General features: G+C 57.2%; 1 protein-coding gene across 5 annotated transcripts; it reads left to right on the forward strand.

Moving 5' to 3' along the window:
- The first annotated feature begins 519 nt into the window (after positions 1 to 519).
- LIPE (lipase E, hormone sensitive type) lies at positions 520 to 22,006 on the forward strand. 5 transcript variants are annotated; one of them, XM_042230694.2, is made up of 10 exons: positions 520 to 1,372; positions 10,709 to 11,244; positions 13,631 to 13,721; positions 13,835 to 13,980; positions 14,135 to 14,320; positions 14,500 to 14,794; positions 15,527 to 15,754; positions 15,983 to 16,159; positions 18,945 to 19,366; positions 19,753 to 21,983. In XM_042230694.2, the coding sequence occupies exons 1-10, from the start codon at positions 535 to 537 to the stop codon at positions 19,960 to 19,962; spliced, it is 3,129 nt and encodes a 1,042-aa protein (XP_042086628.1). In that variant the 5' UTR covers positions 520 to 534; the 3' UTR covers positions 19,963 to 21,983.
- The last annotated feature ends 80 nt before the right edge of the window (positions 22,007 to 22,086 follow it).

Raw genomic sequence — 22,086 nt, forward strand, 5'->3', positions numbered from 1 at the left:
CCTGGATATCCAGTGGTTAGGACTTGGCACTTTTATTGCTAGGGTCCAGGTTCAATCCCTGTTCAGGGAACAAAGATCCTGCAAACCACTGTGGCCAAAAAGAAAAAAAAAGTGTGGATCCTCTGACCACTTCTTCAAATATCAGAAGGGGGGAAAAGAAACACTCAGCCAGAGGCTGGCTCCTGTCATTCAGATGAAAGAGAAGACTAAATTAGGATGCTGGTCTTATGAGAAGAAGCATTTTAATGGACTGGTGAGTTGGGTGGGATCCTATTTATGACACAACAGGGCAAGCCCCTGCCGTCTGATAGGATGGTATGCTGGGCACACAGCCTCCTCCTGTTCCTAGGCCCGCCTCTCAAAAGCAGGAGGCACAGAAGCACATTACTGGGCTCAGGAGTAGAGAGGCCACTTGCCAACTGCCTTAAAAAGGAAGAGTAGAAATGCCAGGATGGAGTGGAACCCAAAGGCAGGTGCCATCATGAGCAATCAGTGAAGGAGGCCCACATCTGTGACAAAGCAAAGCCCAGAAGGATGAAGCCTGGGAGATCAACAGTTCCCATCAGGGAACTCACAACAGTGGAGCCAGACTCTAAGTTAGTTTCTAGGCCTGACTGGGAACCTGAGCCACCCCAGATACCTATCACCCAGCCAGCGTCTGAGCCAGAAAACACACCCACAGCTCAGCCAGCATCTAAGGCTCAGCAGGCACCCGACCTACCACAGAACCTCACTGCACAGCAAAGACCCCTTGCCCAACAGGAAACTGAAGGCCAGCAGGAACCTCCAGCACAACAAAAATCCACTCTGCACCAGGAATTTCGTGCCCCACAGGCCTCTGCCCTGAAGCCATCACCTCCCATCCAAAGGGTGCCCTTTAGTAAACAGGAAGCTGCCTCACACCCCAGACCTGAGCCAGGAAAAGAATCTAGAACTCAACAGACCCCAGAACTGAGAGAGGGATCCAGAGCCCAGCGGCAACCTGAACCCCAAAATGAACCACCTGCCCAGACTGAACCGATGTCCCAGGAGAGACAGCAACAGTCAGACCTCGCAGCTCAGGGAGTCAAATCCGGAGAGGAATCTTTGGCTGAGTGGCAATTTCTATCAAAACCAAATGAACCATCCGAACAGCCATCGACCTCAGAATGGAAGACATTTCTTGAGTGGGTCACAGATTCAGGCACAAAACCAGATGTGGGGTTCACATTAGACATTGATTCACCAGCCACCCAGGGTAGGATGGCAGCCCCTGGAAAGAAGCTGGCCTTCAAAGACCAACCTGATTACGAAACTATGTCAGGATTCGGTGGGATGCCAACACCCAGGAAGAAAATCAGCAGCCAGAATCCCAGACAATACCTGTACACAGGTGAGTTGAGCTTGGAGGAAGGGAGAGGGGGAGGGGCTCCAGGGATGGCCACTCCTTCAGTCAAGAACTGAGACCTGCCAGAACCTCAGGTGAGCTCAGGTCACCGTCCAGCAGTCCAGACACAGAGCCAGAGCCCCCTCTGATGGAGAAGGGAGCTGAGGCCTGGAAGAGAAGGAGCCTGTAGGACTGGGCAGTAGGGGCTGCCGGCGCGCCAGGATCCCCAGCCAGCCTTGGATTCCTTGCCCTGTTCCAGGCCACCTCCCCGCAGGGACACAGGGGAATCAAACAGAAACTAAGAAAGGCTGTGGGCGGGGGCAGGTGCTCATCCCTCAGGCCCAGAACTCTGAGCACCACTGAGGGCAGGCGCCTCGCTGACCAGGGACCCTTACCCTCGGTGGGTTGCCACGCAGGCAAAGGCCCTTCAGCTCTCCGGCGTGTCCAGTAGGCTGGAAGACACTCGTCCCTGGGGAGTCCCGGTCCCGCCGGGCCCATGGCCTCGTAGGGTGTGATCTCAGGAAGCGGGAGGCTCAGGAGAGGCGCTTGGGCTCCCCCAAATCCCAGGCCAGGTCTGGGCTGCGTGCAGGGAGGGAGACTTGGGGGGCGGTGTGAGCAGGTCGTGGGCATGAGACTCCTGCCCACAGCACCCCTGCCCCTTCTCCTCCTCCTCCGAAGCCAACGATGGTGGGTGCCCCCGGGGAGCAGGCTCGGCCCTGAACTCCTCTGGACTCAGAAGCCCTGCTCTGCAGGAGAACGGCCGCAAGTTCTCCCCAGGGAACATGTGCTGACACAACCAGAAGGGGAGAAAACAATGCAGCCCCAATCCAGGAGCTGAAGGCGCTGCGAAGCCGTTAGTCCGAAGGCTGGTAAATGGGGGTCTCAGCCCAGGGGCCTGTATCTCCTGGAAGCGCTGGGTCGTCTCTCTCAGGACTGAGGAGGAGAGGGTCATGGTGCCTCTCAGTGCGAGGGCTCGTCGTGTGTTTCGGAAGGGTGGGGAGGAGAGACGGGACGGTATTTCTGGGGTTTCTCTGGGCCTCCCGAATCCAGTCACAAGGTATGCCCTTATCACAGCTCTGCCACAACCAAAGCCTCTCCACCCCTCCAACCCCACCCCCGGCCAGAGTGTGTGCGCATGCGCGAGCCTCGAGTCGCCGCTGTTTCCCGCCTTTTCCCGGGACAGCGCTGTACCCCCGGCCTCCTCTCCATCCTGCGAGTGGGTGCGCGGCTTGGAGCTAGTGCGCAGGCGCGGAGCACCCTACACACACACACCCCCTACCGCCACCCCCCGCCGCCCCCGGCCTTCCATTCTCGCGGGGAGGTACAGGACAGGGAGAAGAACCCCAAGAAGCGGAGCATTAGAACTAGAAGACAGAGGGCGGGGGGAGGGCGCGGAAAGGCGGGGCTTCCTCCTCCAACGGCTCCCGGGCAGAGTCACGCCTCCTGCGCTGCAGCCCCGCCTCGGCTGTGAATTGCCTGAGGACCTGGCTGGCTCCTCACCCTCAGGAGGAGGCGAAGTGGCATCCTGCTCACTTCTAAGCGGACAGGCACAGTGCGTTCTAGACGATCCCTACGTGGGCAGGTGAGTGGGAAGACGAGGATGACAGCCAACACGTGACTACATCGGGGCTTCCTTGCTGGGGTGACCATTAGGGACTCCCCGCTAGTTCTGCCGGAATACGCTTTTAGCCGCCTCCAGGGCTGCATTTTTGTTGGTCGCGGGCCCTTTAAAGCACGCGAAGGGGTGGGGCCAAACCGTAGGCCGTAGTGGAGAGGGGTGAGACCCGTGTGTCGAGGCCGGCCCACCTCGCTCAGGGGGCGGGACCCAGGGAGGAGCAAGTCCGGGATTGGGTGATGTAGGGGCTCGGCGGTGGTGCGTGTGAGGATCGACCTTCGGGGCGGAGACTGGCGGGTAGAATTGGCTCAGGCGGGTGTGGAATTGGCCGCGGGAACGGGACCGCGGAAAATTGATGGAATCGGCCTGGGAAACGAGGCCCCAGGTGGCCTCTGAGGCTCCAGCCTCGAAGAGGGTTCGAGAGGGGTCCAAAAGTGAAAGGCGCCGGTGGTGGCGAAAAGCCAGAGCCAAAGGTGAGTGGGCGGGGGCCGGCGGCAGCACGGAAGGAACCTTAGACATCCTGCGGGGAAACTGGTGACCGAGTGGACTAACCTACTGCCACGAGAAGTGGGGGACGCTCATTGCCGCCCTGCGGGGCGGGGGTGTGGAGATAATCCATTGTGAGAAGCGGGTGACGTGAGAGGGAAGTATCATCTCCAGCAGAGAGGCTCTCAGACGCCCCAGTACCGTATTAGGGGGAAGAGTCCAGAATGTTAGTGTCCCGAACTAGCATTCCCGCTCTGACTCCGTTCTCGCTCTGTGGCTGTGGCAGCTCTTGCCTTGTGATTCCAACGTGGGAAATGGTGATTCAAGCCCCGATTTTCAGGTCTCTGACACTCTTAAGACAGTAATAGGGGAGAGATTTAGACGTTGTTGCCCAAAGAGGAAGTTTTGGAGTGAAAGGTAGGAGGAAGTGGTGCCCCGCAGTGGGGCATACTTGGAGGAGGGGGTGCAGTACTGCTCCCAACAGCCCTGTCCCACCATCCTTCATTCAATCTGCTCATTCATTTGCTGTCAGTCCACCATCCTCAGGCTGGCTGCCCTTGTATCTAACTTCTTGACTCCTACTCCGAGGACTGAGAGGCCCTGGGTTGGCTTGGGACAGCCTGACCTTCACTTGGGAGAAAGGAGAGCTGCCACCTGGGTTCCCTAGGTTGTCACGTTATTTACAAGTCTCAGCAGGCTGGAGAAACACTGACAGACAAGACATCCTGCCAGCCTCAGGCCCACATGAAGTCCTTGCTGGATTAGGAGTGTCGACCCAAGTGAAGACCTATGGGAATTTCCTCTGCAGGAAAGAAGCTGACTTAGACCTGACTTAGTCCAGAGACCCCCAAACTCATCACCGTCCCTGCCACAGACATCATCAGTAGCCAAGGGTAGAAGTGCAGCTGGCTCCAGACGCACATAGGAAGGCTCAGAGCTCAAACTGGGACCCGAGAGCATTCCTTGTCACACTGCAGGACACAGCTTCAGACAGGACTGAGTGCCCAGAGGCAAGACAATGATCAGGAAATGGGCCTTGGAGACCTGATGCCTTAGGCTGTGAGGGGGTGGTACACTGGACAAAGGCTTCCTCCCTCCCTGCCTCAACTTTCCGAGCTATAAAATGGGCATAATAACAGGAGTCACCCCAGCTAGACAGTGAGTTCCCTGCGAGCAGGCTATGTCAGCCCTGTTTACCCCACAATTGCAGAACCTGGTATGCCAGACACATGGGCACTCAAATGTTCACTTAATAAGTGAAGGCATGCATGAACTGTAACATGGGGATAATTACCATGCTGCCCTTAGGGAGTCATGAGGAGTTAGAATCCTCTCGCGTAGGACCTCCTGCACAGGGCTGAGCCAGTCCTCCCCACAAACCCACAGGCCCACCTATTCACAAAGGCTCATTCCCCCAGGCCCCTAGATTTCCCTATCATTTTCTGAGGCCCTGCCCTGGTGCTGGCCTCCACAGAGTGAATCAGACCCCAAGGGCATCCAAGTGCGCTGGAGCACTTCTACTCATCCTTTGGATCTTGCCAGTAACAGATGACACTAATGTCATGATCACCCCATTTTTCAGATGGCTAATGAGGGAGTGAGGGCACCTGGTCTTCCTCACCTGGCCAGTAAAGGCAAGGAGATAGCCACTCCCAGGCTCCTAAGGACAGTGAGTGTGTACAATCAAAACTGCTCTGTGCCTTAACCTTGATTCTGGACCCAAAAGGCTCCAGGCGCACATTTTTGTTCAGCAAAGACATTCAACGAACCCTTCCTTGTGCCAGGCCTGGGCCCTCAGTGCAGAGGATAAGACACCATCTTTGCCGGGGACACAGACATTAATAAATAACCCTACAAATCAGATATAATTATCTGATTATCCAATTATCTCAGTTTCCCCATCTGCCAAACTGATGAAGAGGGAACATATAAGAGGGAGGCTCCCCAAGCACGTGACATTGGACTCAAAAATGAGCGAGTATGGGCTGCTGGGCAGGAGTGACAAGGACAGCACAGGCAGAACCCTGAGGCCCAAGCAAGTGGCAGCTCACAGCACGGAGGGAGCTCAGCGAGGAAAGGACTAGGCACCCAGAGGGCCCAGGCGGCACGTGGTTTGGGATGCCATGTCCAGGATTTGGGGCTTTATTCTGAGAGCAAGGGTGGGGTGTTCAAAAGCTGGGAGTGTGTGACCAGATTTAAGTTTTAGAAAGACCTTCTGGCCCCTATGTGGGAAAGGCATGAAGGGGGCAAAAGCAGAGATACAGAAAGAGTTGTTACAGTCATCTAGAGAAGTGGGCAGTGGAGGTGGGAGAAAGGCCACGTTCCAGGGATTTCTAGGCAGGACAGCGGCAAGCAGACTTCCTGATGGGTTAGACGAGACTGGGAGGTGCCCATGATGATGCCCTGGGTTCCACCTGGAGCAAATGGGATGAGAGGGGTACCATACACACACCCCCACCAAGATACACATCCATACACATAAAAACAACATGCCTACACAATCTCACAGGCCAAGAACAACAGAGAGAGCCTTCAGGGGCTGAGCGATACAGGTATGAAACCATCTGGTGTCATTTCAGACGCTGAAGAGCTCCAGTACCACAGTCTTTTAGGTCTGAGCATAGAAAAGAATTCAGCCAGAGGCAAAGTGATAGATAACAAGTGATGTATTGGAATAGAATGCTTATGAGGTTTACAACCGGGAGGGAGAGAAATGCTGCACCCTGAGAACTTGGCTACAGTTTTATAAGCAAAGAAAAAGTAGGGAGGGGGAGACTTCCTTGTCATTCTTGAGTCAACATCATGCTTCTATCATCTGCTCCTCCTCCAGGTTAGGCAGGGGAGTTTTCTTGTCCCTTCAGGTCAAGTTGGGTCCACTAATTACTGTTTTTTTACGTGTGCAGACAGCGTGTCCTAGGAATCATTAACTTACTGAGCTCGCTGGGCAGGCTCAACCTCAGTGAGGGTCTCATGCCACTGTCATTTTACCATCTGGGGGCATGCCTCGTTTTGCCGTTAAGCAAGCCTGCCTGGTTTTATGGCTAAGCAAACCTGCTTTCTTGAGTAATTAACTTACAGAGGTTGCTCATATTTTTCTACTTACAATCCCCTAGTTAACTATTTAATCATCTACTTTGTCCCTTTATTCTGTCCTTATCGGATAGGCTGTGGCACATGCATACAAACATGCCTGCAGACACACTGAGAAACAGAAACACAGACACTGAGAAAAAATGTGGACTGAATGCACGCGCACACACAGACACACACACACACAGACACACACACACATACCCCCCAAGGCTAAGCACGACAGGAACCTACGCATGCATGTACATCCAGGTGAACCTCAAAGACATACTCATACCTGCCCGCCCCGAAAGCACAGAGCTGAGGCATGGCAGAAGCAGCAACGCGGGTACAGAGAGACAGCGGAGGAGCCGCGCCATCTCTGCTGGCTCCGTGGCCCTGTCTCTCAGTTCTCTCATCTGCCAAAAGGGGTCTTGATGGTCCCTGCCTCGTGGGCTGTGGAGAGGCTGAAACCATTTACCTGAGTTACCTTACATAAAACCCAGGAAAAGAGCAGTGTCCGGCACACGGCTGTCGTAGAGCAGGGTCTGCTCTGCCATGCAGACACACTCGGGGATCAGGCTGTAAATTCATTTGGCCCCAGGCCTCTCCCCTGCAGAAGGCCTTGCCCCTCCCAAGCCCCCGACCTGGCCCTTCCTCCATCTTCCCCCCACTTACTTGCCCACTGCCCTTCTCTCGCCTACTCAGTCCCCAGGGACCAAAATCCAGGCCGGGTCCACTTCTCCTGTGACTCTTTAGGGCAAAGGGCTGGTGCCCCGGCAGCAGGACCCTTACCCCTCCCTCTGACCCAGTCCTCACCCAAGGGGGCCTGCCTGCCCCTGCCCCAGTGCCCTCTGCGTCAGATTCTCGGCATGACTCTGGCAACCTCAGCTCAGCATCCTTCCCTCCCTGCTGTGCCCACACCAGTCCCCAGGGAGCCGCCTGGAACAGGGCAAAGGGCAGCGCCTCGGATCAGCCTCTTCCTCACTGCTGTGTGCAAATTGCTTCTTCTGTCCAGGGCTCCTGTGCCCTCATCTTCAATCAGGAGCCCTGCCCCAGAGATAGGAAGTAAATGACAGCTGTTTTACGGAACAGGAAAACACAGCCGCGCAATAAATACCCCGCTAGCTCTGTGCAAGGGCTAGGGCTACAGCAGTGAACTAAACAAAGCCCCTGCCCACAGGGAGTCTCTACTCTAGTGTCAGACACAGAAAGCAAACAGCACAAGCAGTAGACTGGACAGCATGTCGGGGGAGAAAGGACCCAACCTCAGTGAGGCCGAGCGAGAACCACACAGCAAACCACGAGCAGAAATGCTGCCCTGGGGTCCCATACAAAGATCATTTCCAGCCCCCTGGGCAGGGTGGCCAAGTGCACGTTCCAAGACGAAGAAATCAACCTGGCCAGTGGCTTAGGCCAGCCACAAAGCTGAGTGCCGTCTCCAGAGGCCTCTGTCCGTTTGTTTGCCCTGGGGAGGGCTGGTCCTCTCCCAGATTCCCACCAAGTCCTGCCTGCCTCCACTCTGTCTCTTCCCTTTCCTTCCTTCCTTCAAATCTTTGCTGAGCACCTGCTAGGTTCCACCCCATCCCCCCGGGGGATGTCATTCCAGACAGAGGGCCAGAGGCGGACTCACCTACAGCCAAGCAAAGAACACCCTCATTTATACAGGCCCCTTCCCAAGCCCTATACCTAATCCAGCACTTGTGATTGTCTCTTCTTTTTCCTAAAGAACCCCACCTCCACTTGGAAAAGCTTCAAAGCTCCATGAAGCCTGGTTCTGCCCCTGGGGGAGACAAACAAAAAAACATGTACACAGATAAATGGAAAACTGCCAAGATAGAAAATCCTAGGAAGAAGAACTTAAATGTGATGACAGAAAGCAGTGGGAGGGGGCGCATCTTAGATTGGGAGGCACCCTTAGGGACCACCTCCTGGAGGAGGGGGGAAGCTGAGGGCGAGGGTGAGCTGGCCAGGCCAGGAGTCCCTGGAATAACACAGGTGAAGTGTCCCTGAGCTTCCATTGCTCCATCTGTGAGATGGAAGTGACAGTCACCACAGGATGATGGCCTGGAAGGCCAAGTGGCAGGTTGCAGGGTGCCCACTATGGGAACATCACACAGTAGGACCTGTGGCGTGGGCCCCTGGCTGGGCCTGGCACTGCCCTTGATCAGATTTTATCCTTCTGGGAGGGACAGGCAAGGCTGGTTCTCTCTCTCCCCACCAGCTGGGGCCAGCTGTGCCATGGCCAGCCTGAGGGGGCAGGAGCTGCCATCAACCCGGGTGTTTTTTGTTCCCTGAGTCCCCCCAGGGAAGGAGGAGGGCAGCCAGGCTGAGTGGGAGGGAACACTTTGTTCAGGACTAGGGTGAGCCTCCTGGGCCTAAGGGAGGAGGGGAGAGGAGACCTGGATGCCTCTGTTTCTAATTGTTGGGGGGACTAGGAGTCTGGACTCCTGGAACCGAAGGAGGAGGACTTTGGGGGCCCAAACTCCAGGGTTCAAAGGCACAGGTGGCTGGCACAGGGACTGGGAGCAGTGAGTTGAGCCCCAGGCTCTGTTTACTGCGCTGGATTCTCACCATCCTATCAGGGTAGGAGGTGGAGCCGGTGACCACACCCTGGGCAGGCTGGGCCCCTCCCTGGGATTGTCACCCCCGGCTGCAACTGGCAGTAGCCACAGTCGGCAGGCAGTCAGCAGCCCTGGGGATCTCTGAAGAGGCCTGGGAGGGGTAAGTTCATGGCCAGCTGACAGACAGGAATGGCCGCTGCCAAACTCCCCGGCCCAGAAGGGAAAAGAGACCTTTTTCTGGAGGATCGACTTGGGAAGCAGGCAAGGTGCTGGGTGGGCTTCAGGAGGGAAACGTCTCTGAAGCAGACGGCAGCGTCCCCACCAAGGGGGGACAAGAACGGCTTGTCCAGGACCTGGGTGACAGGACAGCGGTCTGGAAGGGAAGATTAACCGGGGACCCTGAAGTGTGGGGAATCAGGCCCAGTCCAGGGCAAGTTTTTGCAGGGCCAGGGCTAGAGGCCCAGTCTCCAGGGCCCTGGGATGGAGACCAGCAAAAGTAACAGCTCTGGACCCAGAAATCTGGATCTGATTTCTGCTCTGCCACTTTTCAATGCAACTGTCTTAACACCTCTGAGCCTGTTTCCTCTCCTGTAAAATGGGAATGCTCCGAATAACAGCTGAAACAGGAACTGAGGCAGTCTGGACCTCAGAGGGTTAGTGAGAGAACCTAAAGGAGCAAATTGAGAAAGCCTTAGCACTGGGTCTGGTGCAGTGAGTTCAAGGTTAACAATAGGGATGAATACCACCGCAGGCAGGCAGCAAGGCCGACCCGTGCAAAGCCAAGCTAAGTGGACAGGCCTGAAGGCCAGGGACCCAGCTGGGGGAGGACTGGGACCAAATTTGGGAAGAGAGAGGGGATTGGAGGGGATTCCACAGCCAGACTGGAGGGACCAGGAGGGGACAGGAGTGACCCCTCAGTTGCAAGGAAGGCTAGAATTATGAACTCCTGGCTTCAGGAAAAGAATTGGACTTGGGACCAGGATCCTGGGACACCACCAGGTGGATGGGAATCGGTGGATTGAGGGCAGAAGCCTCCCAAATACTGCAGAGGGCAAGGGCCTGTAGGTGACACTTGGGGCCTGAGAAGGAAGTAAGATGGGGGCTGAAACTCCTGGTCTTGAGAGAGGGCACCAACTAGGGGGCCAGGCTGCTCAGAACCTGGAAGGAGTCCCAGGCTCCGGGAGAGAAAATGGAGACAGATGCCTGAACATGGGCCCCAAGAAAGGAGAAAGGGTTACGTAGACTCCTGGGCTGTAGGACAGATGCTGGAGCTAAGGAGTGTCAGCGTCCCAAGGAAGAGGGAACAGGGACCTGCAGCCTGAAGAAGAGGGTGCGGGGGCCTGGACTCCTGGGTCTTGGAAAGGTGGGGGCTAAGGGATCAAACTCAGCTCCTGAGGAGGGAGAAAGGGTCTAGGTACTGGACTCATGGGTCCCAAGGAAGCAAGGAACTGGAGCCCTGGACTCCATCCTCCCGTCTGAAGGAGCAGACTGTGGTCTGCTGTGAGTCCGGGGGAGGAGGGGGTACAGCCTGGACTCTGGGACCCTGGAGCCCAGTGGAGCCAGAGGTGACCCAGCCCTACCTTAACGTGCCTCCTGACCTGCCCACAGCCTCACGGCTCTTGCAGAGGATGGACCTGCGCACCATGACCCAGTCGCTGGTGACCCTGGCAGAGGACAACATGGCCTTCTTCTCCAGCCAGGGCCCCGGGGAGATGGCCCGGCGGCTGACGGGCGTCTTTGTGGGCATTCGGGAGCAGGCCCTGGGGCTGGAGCCAGCCCTGGGCCGCCTGCTGAGCGTGGCGCACCTCTTTGACCTGGACACAGAGACGCCGGCCAACGGCTACCGGAGCCTGGTGCACACGGCCCGCTGCTGCCTGGCGCACCTGCTGCACAAATCGCGCTACGTGGCCTCCAACCGCCGCAGCATCTTCTTTCGCACCAGCCACAACCTGGCCGAACTCGAGGCCTACCTGGCCGCCCTCACCCAGCTCCGTGCTCTGGCTTACTACGCCCAGCACCTGCTGACCACCAACCAGCCCGGGAGGCTCTTCTTTGAGGGCGACGAGAGGGTCATTGCCGACTTCCTACAAGAGTACGTCACGCTGCACAAAGGCTGCTTCTACGGCCGCTGCCTGGGTTTCCAGGTGAGCCCCCCGCCTGCCCCCCGGGCCCGTGGCAAAGGCACACAGTGGGCCCGACCAGGCTCAGTCGCATATGCGTCCTCAGTCACTCGGTCATGTCCGACTCTTCTGTGACACCATGGGCTGTAGCCTGCCAGGCTCCTCTGTCCGTGGGGTTTCCCCAGGCAAGAATACTGGAGCGGTTTGCTCCTCCCTTCTCCAGGGGAGCTTCCAGACTCAGGGATCGAACCCATTGTCGCCTGCACTGGCAGGAGGATTCTTTACCACTAGGCCACCAGGGAAGCCCTAGTAGCATCCAGAGGAAGCACGGTGGTGTGGCGTGGTGCTTGACTGAGCCAACAGCAGCTGCAGGAAGGGGAGGCTGGTCGGGGCTCACACTGTGGCGCCTTGGCCGACTCCACCATGGAGGAAGGAATCTTCAACTGGGCATAGCTTCCTGCAGCAGGATCCCCACTGCTCCCCATCACCCTGCACTCAGGAGCTTCATTTACTTTCTTATGTGACCTGTCTGGCCCCTGAATTCATTAGGATGGTGGCCAGTGTGGTTTGTAAGAGCATCAAGGCCTGTTTGTAAGAGCACGCCCCACTTAGTCACCCCCACCAGAGGCTTGGCAGGCAGGGAGGACAGGTGCCGGCCCCATTTTACAGGGGTTCAAAGGGGCCCCCAGCTGCTCAGCTGGACCCAGATCAGCTGGGACATACGGACTCCCCTAAGGCGCAGTAGAATCCAGATTTTCAGGCTGCAGAGAGAACCAGCAAGTGCATCCACATTGGTGACCACAAGGAAGACCTGGTTGTGGCCCCTCTCCTCCCTGAACCAGGGCCCTCTGAACTCCAGCTGCAGGCATTCTCCTATCCTCTGCCCCCACCCCGAAATCACGATTACAGGAACACAGGTCATCTCAGCACTGGAAAGGGAGGGAGCCCTGAGGCCTTCAGACTCACAGGAAGAGTAGTCTGGGGACTCGGAGAATTAGGAAGTCTGTAGGGCACCAAGCTCAGAGCTGAGGCACAGTCTGCCCCCATCTGGGGTCCATGCTGGGCCCACCCATCCCCAGCCACATCTGGGAACCCCAGCAGGAGTATCTGGAGCCATGTGAGCCTGCACCCCTTCAGACCATCTCTGGGTGTTCCCCAGGTAGTGGAGCATGGAAACTGTCTCAGCCTCCATCCCATCTCTGCTTCCATGCGGGGCAGCCTGTTCTCACCAGCCCAGCCCAGGTGTTCCTGGGAACTTCCCCTCATCTAAACTGAACCCACAAATATTGATCAGCCCAGCTGGGCCAGCCAGCTCCTCCCTGGGTCCCGGCCATGCCCACAAAGCTCGGGAGTAAGAGCCTGGGGACACCCAAGCTGCATTCCAGTCTCGAAGGTCAGGCACCGCTGTGCTCTCTGGCCCACTGGGCCCCTGGCCAGGGGCAGGACCATGCCTGACAGCTACTCTCTGCGGGCCCAGCTGGGCCACATTGCAGGACAGCCTCCTCGTGTAAAATGTCAGCCCCTGGCCCTGGGGGCAGACGTCCCTGATCTCCAGGTCTCGCTCAGCCTCTGCTGCAGCCCAGTGCCTGGCACGCCGGAGGGCCCAGGCCAGGACTTGCTGAATGAACAGAAGAACCCTGCTGGCCCCTTGCCCAGCCTCCTGTGGCTTGGATTTTTTCCCCCTGATCTGATGTCTCTATTGTCTTTTCTTAGTCGCCTGGCTCCTCTCTGAGATGCTGGGTCTCTGTCTCCCTGTTTGACTTTCTCTGCCTCAGGATCTCTGAGCTCTCCTGTTTCTCTCCCCACTGCCCCTTAACTGGTCCCCACGGCCTGTATCCCCTCGTCTCGGTCCTCGCTGAGTTTCAGGGACCCCTGCACCATCCTTCTCCCAGCTTACAACCCTCTGCGGCTCTATCGTGTCTAGAACAAACCCAAGTCCTCAGACCCCATGTGAGCCCCCCGCTGCCCCTTGGATCTCACCCCATGCCCACCCCCCTCTCCTGGCCTCTCTGTTCCCCCCACACTCACCATCCACACCAAGCAAGGATGCCCCTCAAGGCCTCTGCCTGTGTCTTCTCCTTGGGGAACAGTCATCCCTTGCTTCATTGCGACCCCTCCTTGGGTCCCTCAGGGAGACGCTTAAACAGAGTCAGACCCTTTGTCCGCACTCTGTCCCTCCACCGACTGTCCTTTCAGACACTGGTCATTTCTTGACATTGTACGGCATGTCTTCATTTGAGTACTGTCTGTCTTCTCAACAACATCAGCTCCGTGAGGTCCCTAGCGCAGTGCCTAGCACGCAGTCAGAGCTCACTAGACATCTGCTGAGTGACCACCTCTACCCGCCTTGTCTGTGCCCCCCACTCCCCTGCCCACCCCTGCTCCCTGACTCAGAGGCCTCTCCCTGCAGTTCACGCCCGCCATCCGGCCGTTCCTGCAGACCATCTCCATCGGACTGGTGTCCTTCGGGGAGCACTACAAACGCAACGAGACTGGCATCGGTAAGTCCCCGCAGGGCCCTGCCCGCAGCCGCCCCCACCCATCCTGTCCCTCCCCCGCACCAGGGCCCTAGCAAGGCCTCCAGGGGCTCCCTGACACCCCTCCCGACCTCCAGGTGTGACCGCCAGCTCCCTCTTCACTGGCGGCCGCTTTGCCATCGACCCTGAGCTGCGTGGGGCCGAGTTTGAGCGGATCATTCAGAACCTGGACGTGCACTTCTGGAAAGCCTTCTGGAATATCACCGAGATCCAGGTGCTATCGGTGAGCCTGGGGTCCAGCGATGGGGACGTGATGGGGCCCAGAGACACGTCCCAGGCCCAGGGAGGGCACAGGAGGGAAGAGACGGGCGGAGAGGTTGGAGGGGAGGTGTGACGGGGACCCCTGCCAGCAGCTGCTCCTGTTACCCCCGGCCCAGTCTCTAGCAAACATGGCTTCGACCACCGTGAGGGTAAGCCGCCTGCTCAGCCTGCCACCCGTCGCCTTTGAAATGCCTCTGACCTCGGACCCCGAGCTCACGGTCACCATCTCACCCCCGCTGGCCCACACAGGCCCTGGGCCCGTCCTCGTCAGGCTTATCTCGTATGACCTGCGGGAAGGACAGGTAGGGCCCCAGCTCTGCCAGAACAGGCGCAGAGCTGAGGAGCACAGAGGGAGCGCCTTCCCCACCGCCTCACAGCTCACACCTGCCCCCTCTCCCGTCTCCCGTCTCTCGGAGGAGTGAGGCCCAGGCAGGCGGCCCCCGCCCTGAGACCCACCACCTCCTCCTTCTTCTCCCCCCAGAACAGCAAGGAGCTCAGCAGCTTCGTGACGTCCGAGGGCCCCAGGAGCCTGGAGCTGCGGCTGCGCCCCCAGCAGGCACCCCGCTCCAGGGCCCTGGTGGTGCACATCCACGGTGGTGGCTTCGTGGCCCAGACCTCCAAGTCCCACGAGCCTTACCTCAAGAGCTGGGCCCAGGAGCTGGGTGTTCCCATCCTCTCCATCGACTACTCCCTGGCCCCCGAGGCCCCCTTCCCCCGGGCGCTCGAAGAGTGCTTCTACGCCTACTGCTGGGCCGTCAAGCACTGCGCCCTGCTCGGTGAGCCCCCTCCCAGCCTGCCTCAGCCCCCCAGCACAGCAGGGGCAAAGAGCCAGGAGGCACTGGAGCCTCAGTTTCAACGCCCTGCCTCCCAGCCCACCTCCCGCCACCCGCCTCTGCCACCTGCCCACCCCACTGTGCCCCCCGCCTGCCGCTCTGCCTCTGTCGCCTCCGGACTCCCACCTTCCACTTCCTGCTTCCCCCCACTCTAGCCCTGACGCTCCGTCCCCCACTGCCCCCTGACCTCTGGCCTTTTCTTCCGTCCTCCTGTTTCTTTCCCCACTGCTGCCCCTTGCTCGCGGCCACCCAGCCAGGCTCCAGCCCACTCTTCCAGCTCCTCTGCCTTCCCACTCCCTACACAGCCCGGGAGGAACAGAGCAGGGTGAGGCCGTGCCGCGGGCTTAGGGCACAGGACGCCAGCCTGAACCCTGGCTGCCATCTTCTCGCCTTGCTGCCCCTCCCTCCTGACATGGGCGCTGGGTCTCCCCTCTCTCAGCACCCTTCCTCCTTGCTCCTGACCCCCAAGCTTCCCCATAGCCTCCTGATCTCCAGACCTCTCCATGTCCTCAGCCTGCCTGATCCTCTGCCCACTATCCCCCAAATAGGTCCAGATCCCTGCCTTAGTTTCCCAGTCTCTAAAATGGCAGTGGGCCAGAACCCCAAGCCCGACCTCCTAGAGCCCAGAGCTCCAGCTCCTCCCTGCCATGCTTGACCAAGCCCTCTCCACACCAGGCTCAACAGGTGAACGGATATGCCTCGCCGGAGACAGCGCCGGCGGGAACCTCTGCTTCACTGTGTCCCTTCGGGCAGCAGCCTACGGGGTGCGCGTGCCAGATGGCATCATGGCGGCCTACCCGGCCACCATGCTTCAGTCTACCGCCTCCCCTTCCCGCCTGCTGAGCCTCATGGACCCCCTGCTGCCTCTCAGCGTGCTCTCCAAGTGCGTCAGCGCCTATGCCGGTTAGTCCCGTCCTCACACAACTAGGGCCCCGGCTCCTTCAGGGACAGAGACTAGAGCCCTGTCTCACTGGGTACAAAGGAGGCGAATCTGAGACTCCCTGTTCCTGCTGAAGCCGTCAGATAGTCTAGGTCCCTGAGGGCAGAGGTGCCTGAGGTTGTGTGTGTTGAGACTGGGCCCACAAAGAGAGGAGACCAACTCACCCCCACCACACACACATCCACTCACAGGTGCGGAGACTGAGGACCACTCCGACTCAGACCAGAAGGCGCTGGGCGTGATGGGGCTCGTGCAGCGGGACACGGCCCTGCTCTTGCGAGACCTCCGCCTGGGCGCCTCCTCGTGGCTCAACTCCTTCTTGGAGCTGGGTGGGCAAAAGTCCCACCTGAAATCAGTGCCCAAGACAGGTGAGTGGCACCCTTCCCTCACAAACCCATCCAGCATGGCCAGGAGGGACAGCCTGGCACCAGAAGTCCTGGGGGAGGCAAGGGGCTGGGCCCTGGGCACTCAGAGAAGCAGAGATCACCTTCCTGGCTCCCTGCCATAAAGCCTTAGTCTACATTCTGGGAATTCCAGAACTTCTGATCGCACGGGTCAGCTTAGAATCCCAGGAACTATAAGATTTAGCTTTCCAAACACCCCCTCCCAGAAAGGCACCCTAGGGAATGACTCAGAAGGCCAGCCGTGTGTCCTGATTTTCAGTCCCAAGAATCCAGTCCACTGAAATTCCCTGGGCCCTCAGGTGGAAGTCCAGCTCTCCTAGATTCTTTCCTGACTTTTAACAGAGCCAAGCAGGGAGATCAGAAAGGGGGAGAGACATCAGTAAGTGGAGGAAATCCCCACCCCAGGTAGGTGGGAAGACCCTCAGGCTGCAAAAAATCACTTCCATCCAGGGATCCATTTTTTCCCATTTCCTAACATTTTAAGGATTTTAAAGCACAGCCACCTCAAATTACTTTCTATCTAATCAACAGTATTTTCTGGGTAATAGAAATTGCATGTTCAAAAGTAGATAACATTCCCAGGGACTTCCCTGGCAGTCCAGTGGTTAGGACTCAGTGCTTTCATAGCCGAGAACACAGGTTCAACCCCTGGTCAGGGAACTAGGATCCCACAGGCCACGGGCCAAGAAAAAAAGTAGATACAGTTCCTGTTATTCAGAAAAGTATTCCAATTGAATATGCTTTATTTTAAATTCAGTTTTTAATATCAGGATATTCCAGCCAACACAAATAAATACACCCAAAAACAGGCGGCACAGTAGCTAAAGAATCTGCCTGCATATGCAGGAGACTCAAGGACTCAGTTTTGATCCCTGGGCTAGGAAAATATCCTGCAGAAGGAAATGGCAACCCATTCCAGTATCCTTATCTGGGAAATGCCATGGACAGAGGAGCCTGATGGGCTACAGTCCACGGAGTAGCAAAAGTTGGACTCAGCTAAACACATACATGCAAAAGCAATTAAAAAGGATTTGAATTTTAGACACATGGACCATTTGGCACTGGGGCTTTCTTTGTAGGAGAAAGATGACAAGAGCAGACCCTAGAGGCACACCCGCCAGTTGAGCTCCCTACAGTACCAGGTACTATACCAGGCAAGTTGCAGTATCTGTGCACCTAGCTGTGCCCCTCTGGGGGAAATGGGAACAGTAAGAATACCTGCCTCATTACGTTGCTGTAAGGACTGCCTACCTATTTGTGTCAAGCACCTGGCACACAGTAGGTGCTGTTTTGTGCCTTGTACCTAGAACACAGTAGGTGCTCTTAGAAGATACCAGCACCCTGATTGGCCGTATCTGTGATTCTAGTCAACAGCTTGGTTCCATTGACCCTCTGGGCTACAGGGCACCTAAGCAGTTATTCTCATATCATCCTGCTTCATGGGTTTATAAAGGCAAGTGAAAGAAAAAAAAGAAAAACTGAAAAATGTAAGGTCCTGGCAGTAGTGGTAAGCAGAATGGTCCTGATTAAATCGGTGGAGCTGAGGCCACCGTGGGCACACCAGGCAGGCCTGAAGTGCACCTTTAGCATCAGCTGGGCACTGGCTTGTCTGTCATTCAGAGGGAAGGGATGGGGACTTCCCTAGTGGTCCAATGGCTAAGACTCCATGCTTCCAGTGCAGGGGTCCTGAATTCGATCGTTGGTCAGGGAACTAAGATCCCATGTGCTTCACAGCTAAGCCAAAAAACAAAAAGGGGAAGGGATGAGGTGAAGAACAGGGAGGAATTTCGGGGAGCAGGTCTACATAGCTAAAGCTGTGGGGGTCTCTGGAAGTCTTGATATGTCCTCAAGTCCTTGATAGTGCCCTGTGAACACAGCCTCCTTTCAAGCCATGTGGGCTTGCTCACCATTACACTTTGATCCGTTCATGCTCTCTGTCTCAAGTGACCAGGAAAAGCTGACAGCCCTATGTTGGAGGCTAAGGAGGCAGCTAAAACAAGGCAACTGGTAATAAAACATTACCAGGTGTTTGGCAGAAATGAACACAATTCTGTAAAGCAATTATCCTTAATTAAAAATAAGTTTAAAATTAAAATATATATATATATAGATAGATAGATAAGATATATTATGACCTCCCAGGGATGTGTTCTGTGCTCAATTGCTCAGTCATGTCTGACTCTCTGTGGCCCCGTGGACCACAGTCCTCCAGGCTCCTCTGTCCTTGGAATTTTCCATGCAAGGATACTGGAGTGGGTTGCCATTTCCTACTCCAGGAGATATTCCCAACCCAGTGATGGACACCACGCCTCCTGCATTGACAGGCAGATTCTTTACTAGCACCACCTGGGAAGCCTCCCCAGGGGTAGCAGTACCTAATCCGGAATCTTATTAATCCCACTGAGTTCCCACCACCTCCTGTAAAGTAAGGACTATTTTTATCCCCTTTGTTCAGAAGAGGAAACAGGCTCCCAGAGGTAAACTGACTGGCATTTCATGTTTCCAGTCACACACACCCCTCCATTAGGACAGAGCCCCACCTCCAAGACAGGGGACTCCTTCCACCGTCCCCTTGGAACTGCAGCCTGGGGCACCCTGGAGTCTGGGCCTCTACAGCCCTAGGGTGCAAATCCCCCACCGGCCTCTGCTCCCAAGCCGGCCTTCCCTGCCAGCCACCCACACACCCGACCCAACAGAGCCAGGCTTAGCTGCAGGCCTGGCCGGTCTCCTGACCTTGCTCCTCTTGCAGAGCCAATGCGGCGCAGTGTGTCTGAAGCAGCCCTGACCCAGCCGGAGGGCCCACTGGGAACCAACTCCCTCAAGAGCCTGAAGCTGCATGACCTGGGCCTCAGGAACAGCAGCGACACAACAGACACGCCAGAGCTGTCACTGTCCGCGGAGATACTCAGCTCCTCAGCACCCTCAACCGTCAACTTCTTACTTGGGTCTGAGGATGAATCTGAAGTGTCTGAGGCCCCAGAAGAGCTGAACAGCAAGGACCGACTTCGAGGTGTGGGCTCGGCCTTCCCCGAGGGTTTCCACCCACGGCGCTGCAGCCAGGGTGCCATGTGGATGCCCCTCTACTCAGCCCCCATCGTCAAGAACCCCTTCATGTCACCGCTGCTGGCACCGGACAGCATGCTGCAGACCCTGCCACCTGTGCACATCGTGGTGAGCGCCAGGCCAGGAAGGTGGAGCAGGCGAGGAGTGGGGTTGGCGGGGGCCTGGAGCGCCCGGAGAAAGGCGCTCCCGGGGAGCCGAGAGGAGGGAAAGGGAGAAAGCGAGGCTGCAGTGAGAGGGGCACCAGCAGGAGGGAAGGCCTGGCAGCGGGGGGACTGAGGGGGTCAGATTTGCCCGTTGGCTTTTGTTGAGATCGCCGGGTAGGCGCTGGGCTTGGAGAGCTGGGGAAGGGGCAAAGAGAGAGTGGGTCTCTGGGGGGAGGGAGAAGCCAGGCAGAGGCCAGTCAGGCTCATTCTCCGATTCTCCGCCCCATCCTCGTGTCTCCTGCCTCTGCCTTCCCCCCGCCGTCTGCGCATTTCCCTGCCCCGCCCCCGCAGGCCTGCGCGCTAGACCCCATGCTGGACGACTCAGTCATGTTCGCGCGGCGGCTCCGCGGCCTGGGCCAGCCCGTGACGCTGCGCGTGGTGGAGGACCTGCCGCACGGCTTCCTGAGCCTGGCGGCGCTGTGCCGGGAGACGCGGCAGGCAGCCGCGCTGTGCGTGGAGCGCATCCGCCTCATCCTCAATCTTCCCAGCCCGCCGGTCTGAGCCGGGGCACGGAGCCAGGCCCCGCGGGGAGAGGGGAGTCGCGGGGGGCGACACTAAAGGCTGCTTGTACTCATCTGCCGCAGGGCTCCCTGGTGAATGCGCCTTGGGAAGGGCGGTGGGGACCCCGGGCCCGGGCTCCCCGGCCCATCCAGGCCCTCGGGCTGGGTGGAAGGGGGCGGGCTGTGCCTTAAGTGGGGGGAACGGCATGGGGAGAGTCAGGAGGGGGCCCCCTCCCCAAAGCTAAGACCCTGGCCTGGGGGAGGAGGGTGCACACAAACCAGCCTCAGAGACAGCCGGACTTGCACGGGATCACTGCCTTCTATTGCTGTGACCACTGCAGGGGCGGGCCTGGCCCGACCTTGCAGATCGATTTGCTTTGTTTGTTTCTTGTAAATAAATGTATTTAATTAGTTTGGCCTCTGGCAAATAGACAGGCTTCCCTGGTGGCTCAGTGGTAAAGAATCCTGCCAATGCAAGAGACACAAGGGACTCGGGTTCAATCCCTGGGTTGGGAATATCCCCTGGAGAAGGGAACGGCAACCCACTCCAGTATCCTTGCCTGGAGAAGAATCCCACGGACAGAGGAGCCTGGCGGGCTGCAGTCCATAGGGTCGCAAAGGAGTCAGGACCTAGCAATTAAACGGGCAAATAGAGTGGGGATGGGGGTTGCCCACCAGGGGGCAGCATCAGAAGCCCAAGAAGTTGGCACTGGCGAGCCAACTGAAGGCTAGGGACCCAACACCTGGGTCCTGAGAATGAAGAGGTGTGCAGGCCTGGATTCTTGAGTGTGGAAGGGCAGGAGCCCCCCTACTAACACAGAGCCACCTCCTCCTCAGACCTAATCCAGGTACAGTGCCAGAAGCTGGCTTCTCAGCTACTCCTCTTTACAAACCTAGCCCCAGCACCCACCGGGAAAAGAAAACCAGAAGTCCCTAGAGAACCAGAGCAAAGCTAACAGGAAATCAGAAACAAACTGAACACTCAAAAACTGGGACCTAAGCTCTGCCCAGCTGTGACAGACACTCAAGCCCTCACCCTCTGTAGGCCCTGGGTTTGAAGCAAAGATTTCCTTTCAGAGCTAGCCTTCAAATTTCCACACTCAGAGAGGTGGGGAGAGACCCAGACACAGACTGTCACAGTCCGCACCGGTTCTATCTGTGGTAGCTAGCGAGTCCTTCACAGAGGAGGTGATTCAAGAAAGAGCAAAAGTTTGCTAAGAAGAAATAGGCAAGGTTGTGAGAGCCAGCGGTCAGTGGTCAAGGCTTCTGCCTGACCAGAAGTTAAGATGCAAAGTGGGGAGTGGTATGAGGGGCCTAGACTGGTCAGCAAGAGATCCTGAAGGAGCTGGAATGCAATTTGGACTATAAATGAAGGGCAGCGGGAGCTATAGAAGGGCTTTGAGCAAGGGAGGGACAGGATTAACTCAGGCACTGAAAGAGTCTAGTGGGAAACGGGGGTGGACTGAAAAGGGCAAGATTAGAGCCCCGGAGGCAAGAGAGGAGGCTGGGGACAGGGATGACAAGCCCTGAGCTGGGGCAGAAACAGTGAAGGTGGGGAGCAGAAGTCAGGGTGGAGAAGCTCCCAGAGCCATTACTGAGCTTGGATAAAGAGGACTTATTGAGGGTGGAGCAGAGGTTACAGGTGAGCAAGGGAATGAAGAGGACACTCAGGTCTGGACAGGGGAGCAGGTGGACAGTGAGGTTCTACTGGGAGGAGGCTCAGGGGTGTGTGAGGTAGGTGAGGTACTGAGGGTGGTTTTGCACACAGATCAAAAGGTCTTCATCAACAGAGACAGACTCACGGACATACAGAATAGACTTGGGGTTGCCAATCGAGAGGAGTTTGGGGGAGGAATGGAGTGGGTGGTTGGGGTCAGCAGATGTAAGCTATTATATATGGAATGGATAAACAACAAGGGCCTTCTGTACAGCAGGGGTCCCCAACCTCTGGGAGCTAATGCCTGATGATCTGAGGTGAAGCTGATGTAACAGTAAGTGAAATAAAGTGCACAATAAATGTAATGGGCTTGACTCATCCTGAAATCATCCCCCATCTCGCGTTCCGTGGAAAAAGTGTCTGTCTCCCACGAAACCAATCTCTGGTGCCAAAAATGTTGGGGACTGC

This window comes from Ovis aries, chromosome 14, assembly GCF_016772045.2.
Source record: "Ovis aries strain OAR_USU_Benz2616 breed Rambouillet chromosome 14, ARS-UI_Ramb_v3.0, whole genome shotgun sequence".
In the NCBI taxonomy this organism is placed as follows: domain Eukaryota; kingdom Metazoa; phylum Chordata; class Mammalia; order Artiodactyla; family Bovidae; genus Ovis; species Ovis aries.

Coding starts and splice junctions, on each gene's coding strand:
- LIPE (XM_042230694.2), top strand. CDS start 535: ATGAAGCCTGGGAGATCAACAGTTCCCATCAGGGAACTCACAACAGTG. Junction 14,795..15,526: donor CAAGCACTGCGCCCTGCTCG/GTGAGCCCCCTC, acceptor TCTCCACACCAG/GCTCAACAGGTGAACGGATA. Junction 19,367..19,752: donor TGCCACCTGTGCACATCGTG/GTGAGCGCCAGG, acceptor CCGCCCCCGCAG/GCCTGCGCGCTAGACCCCAT.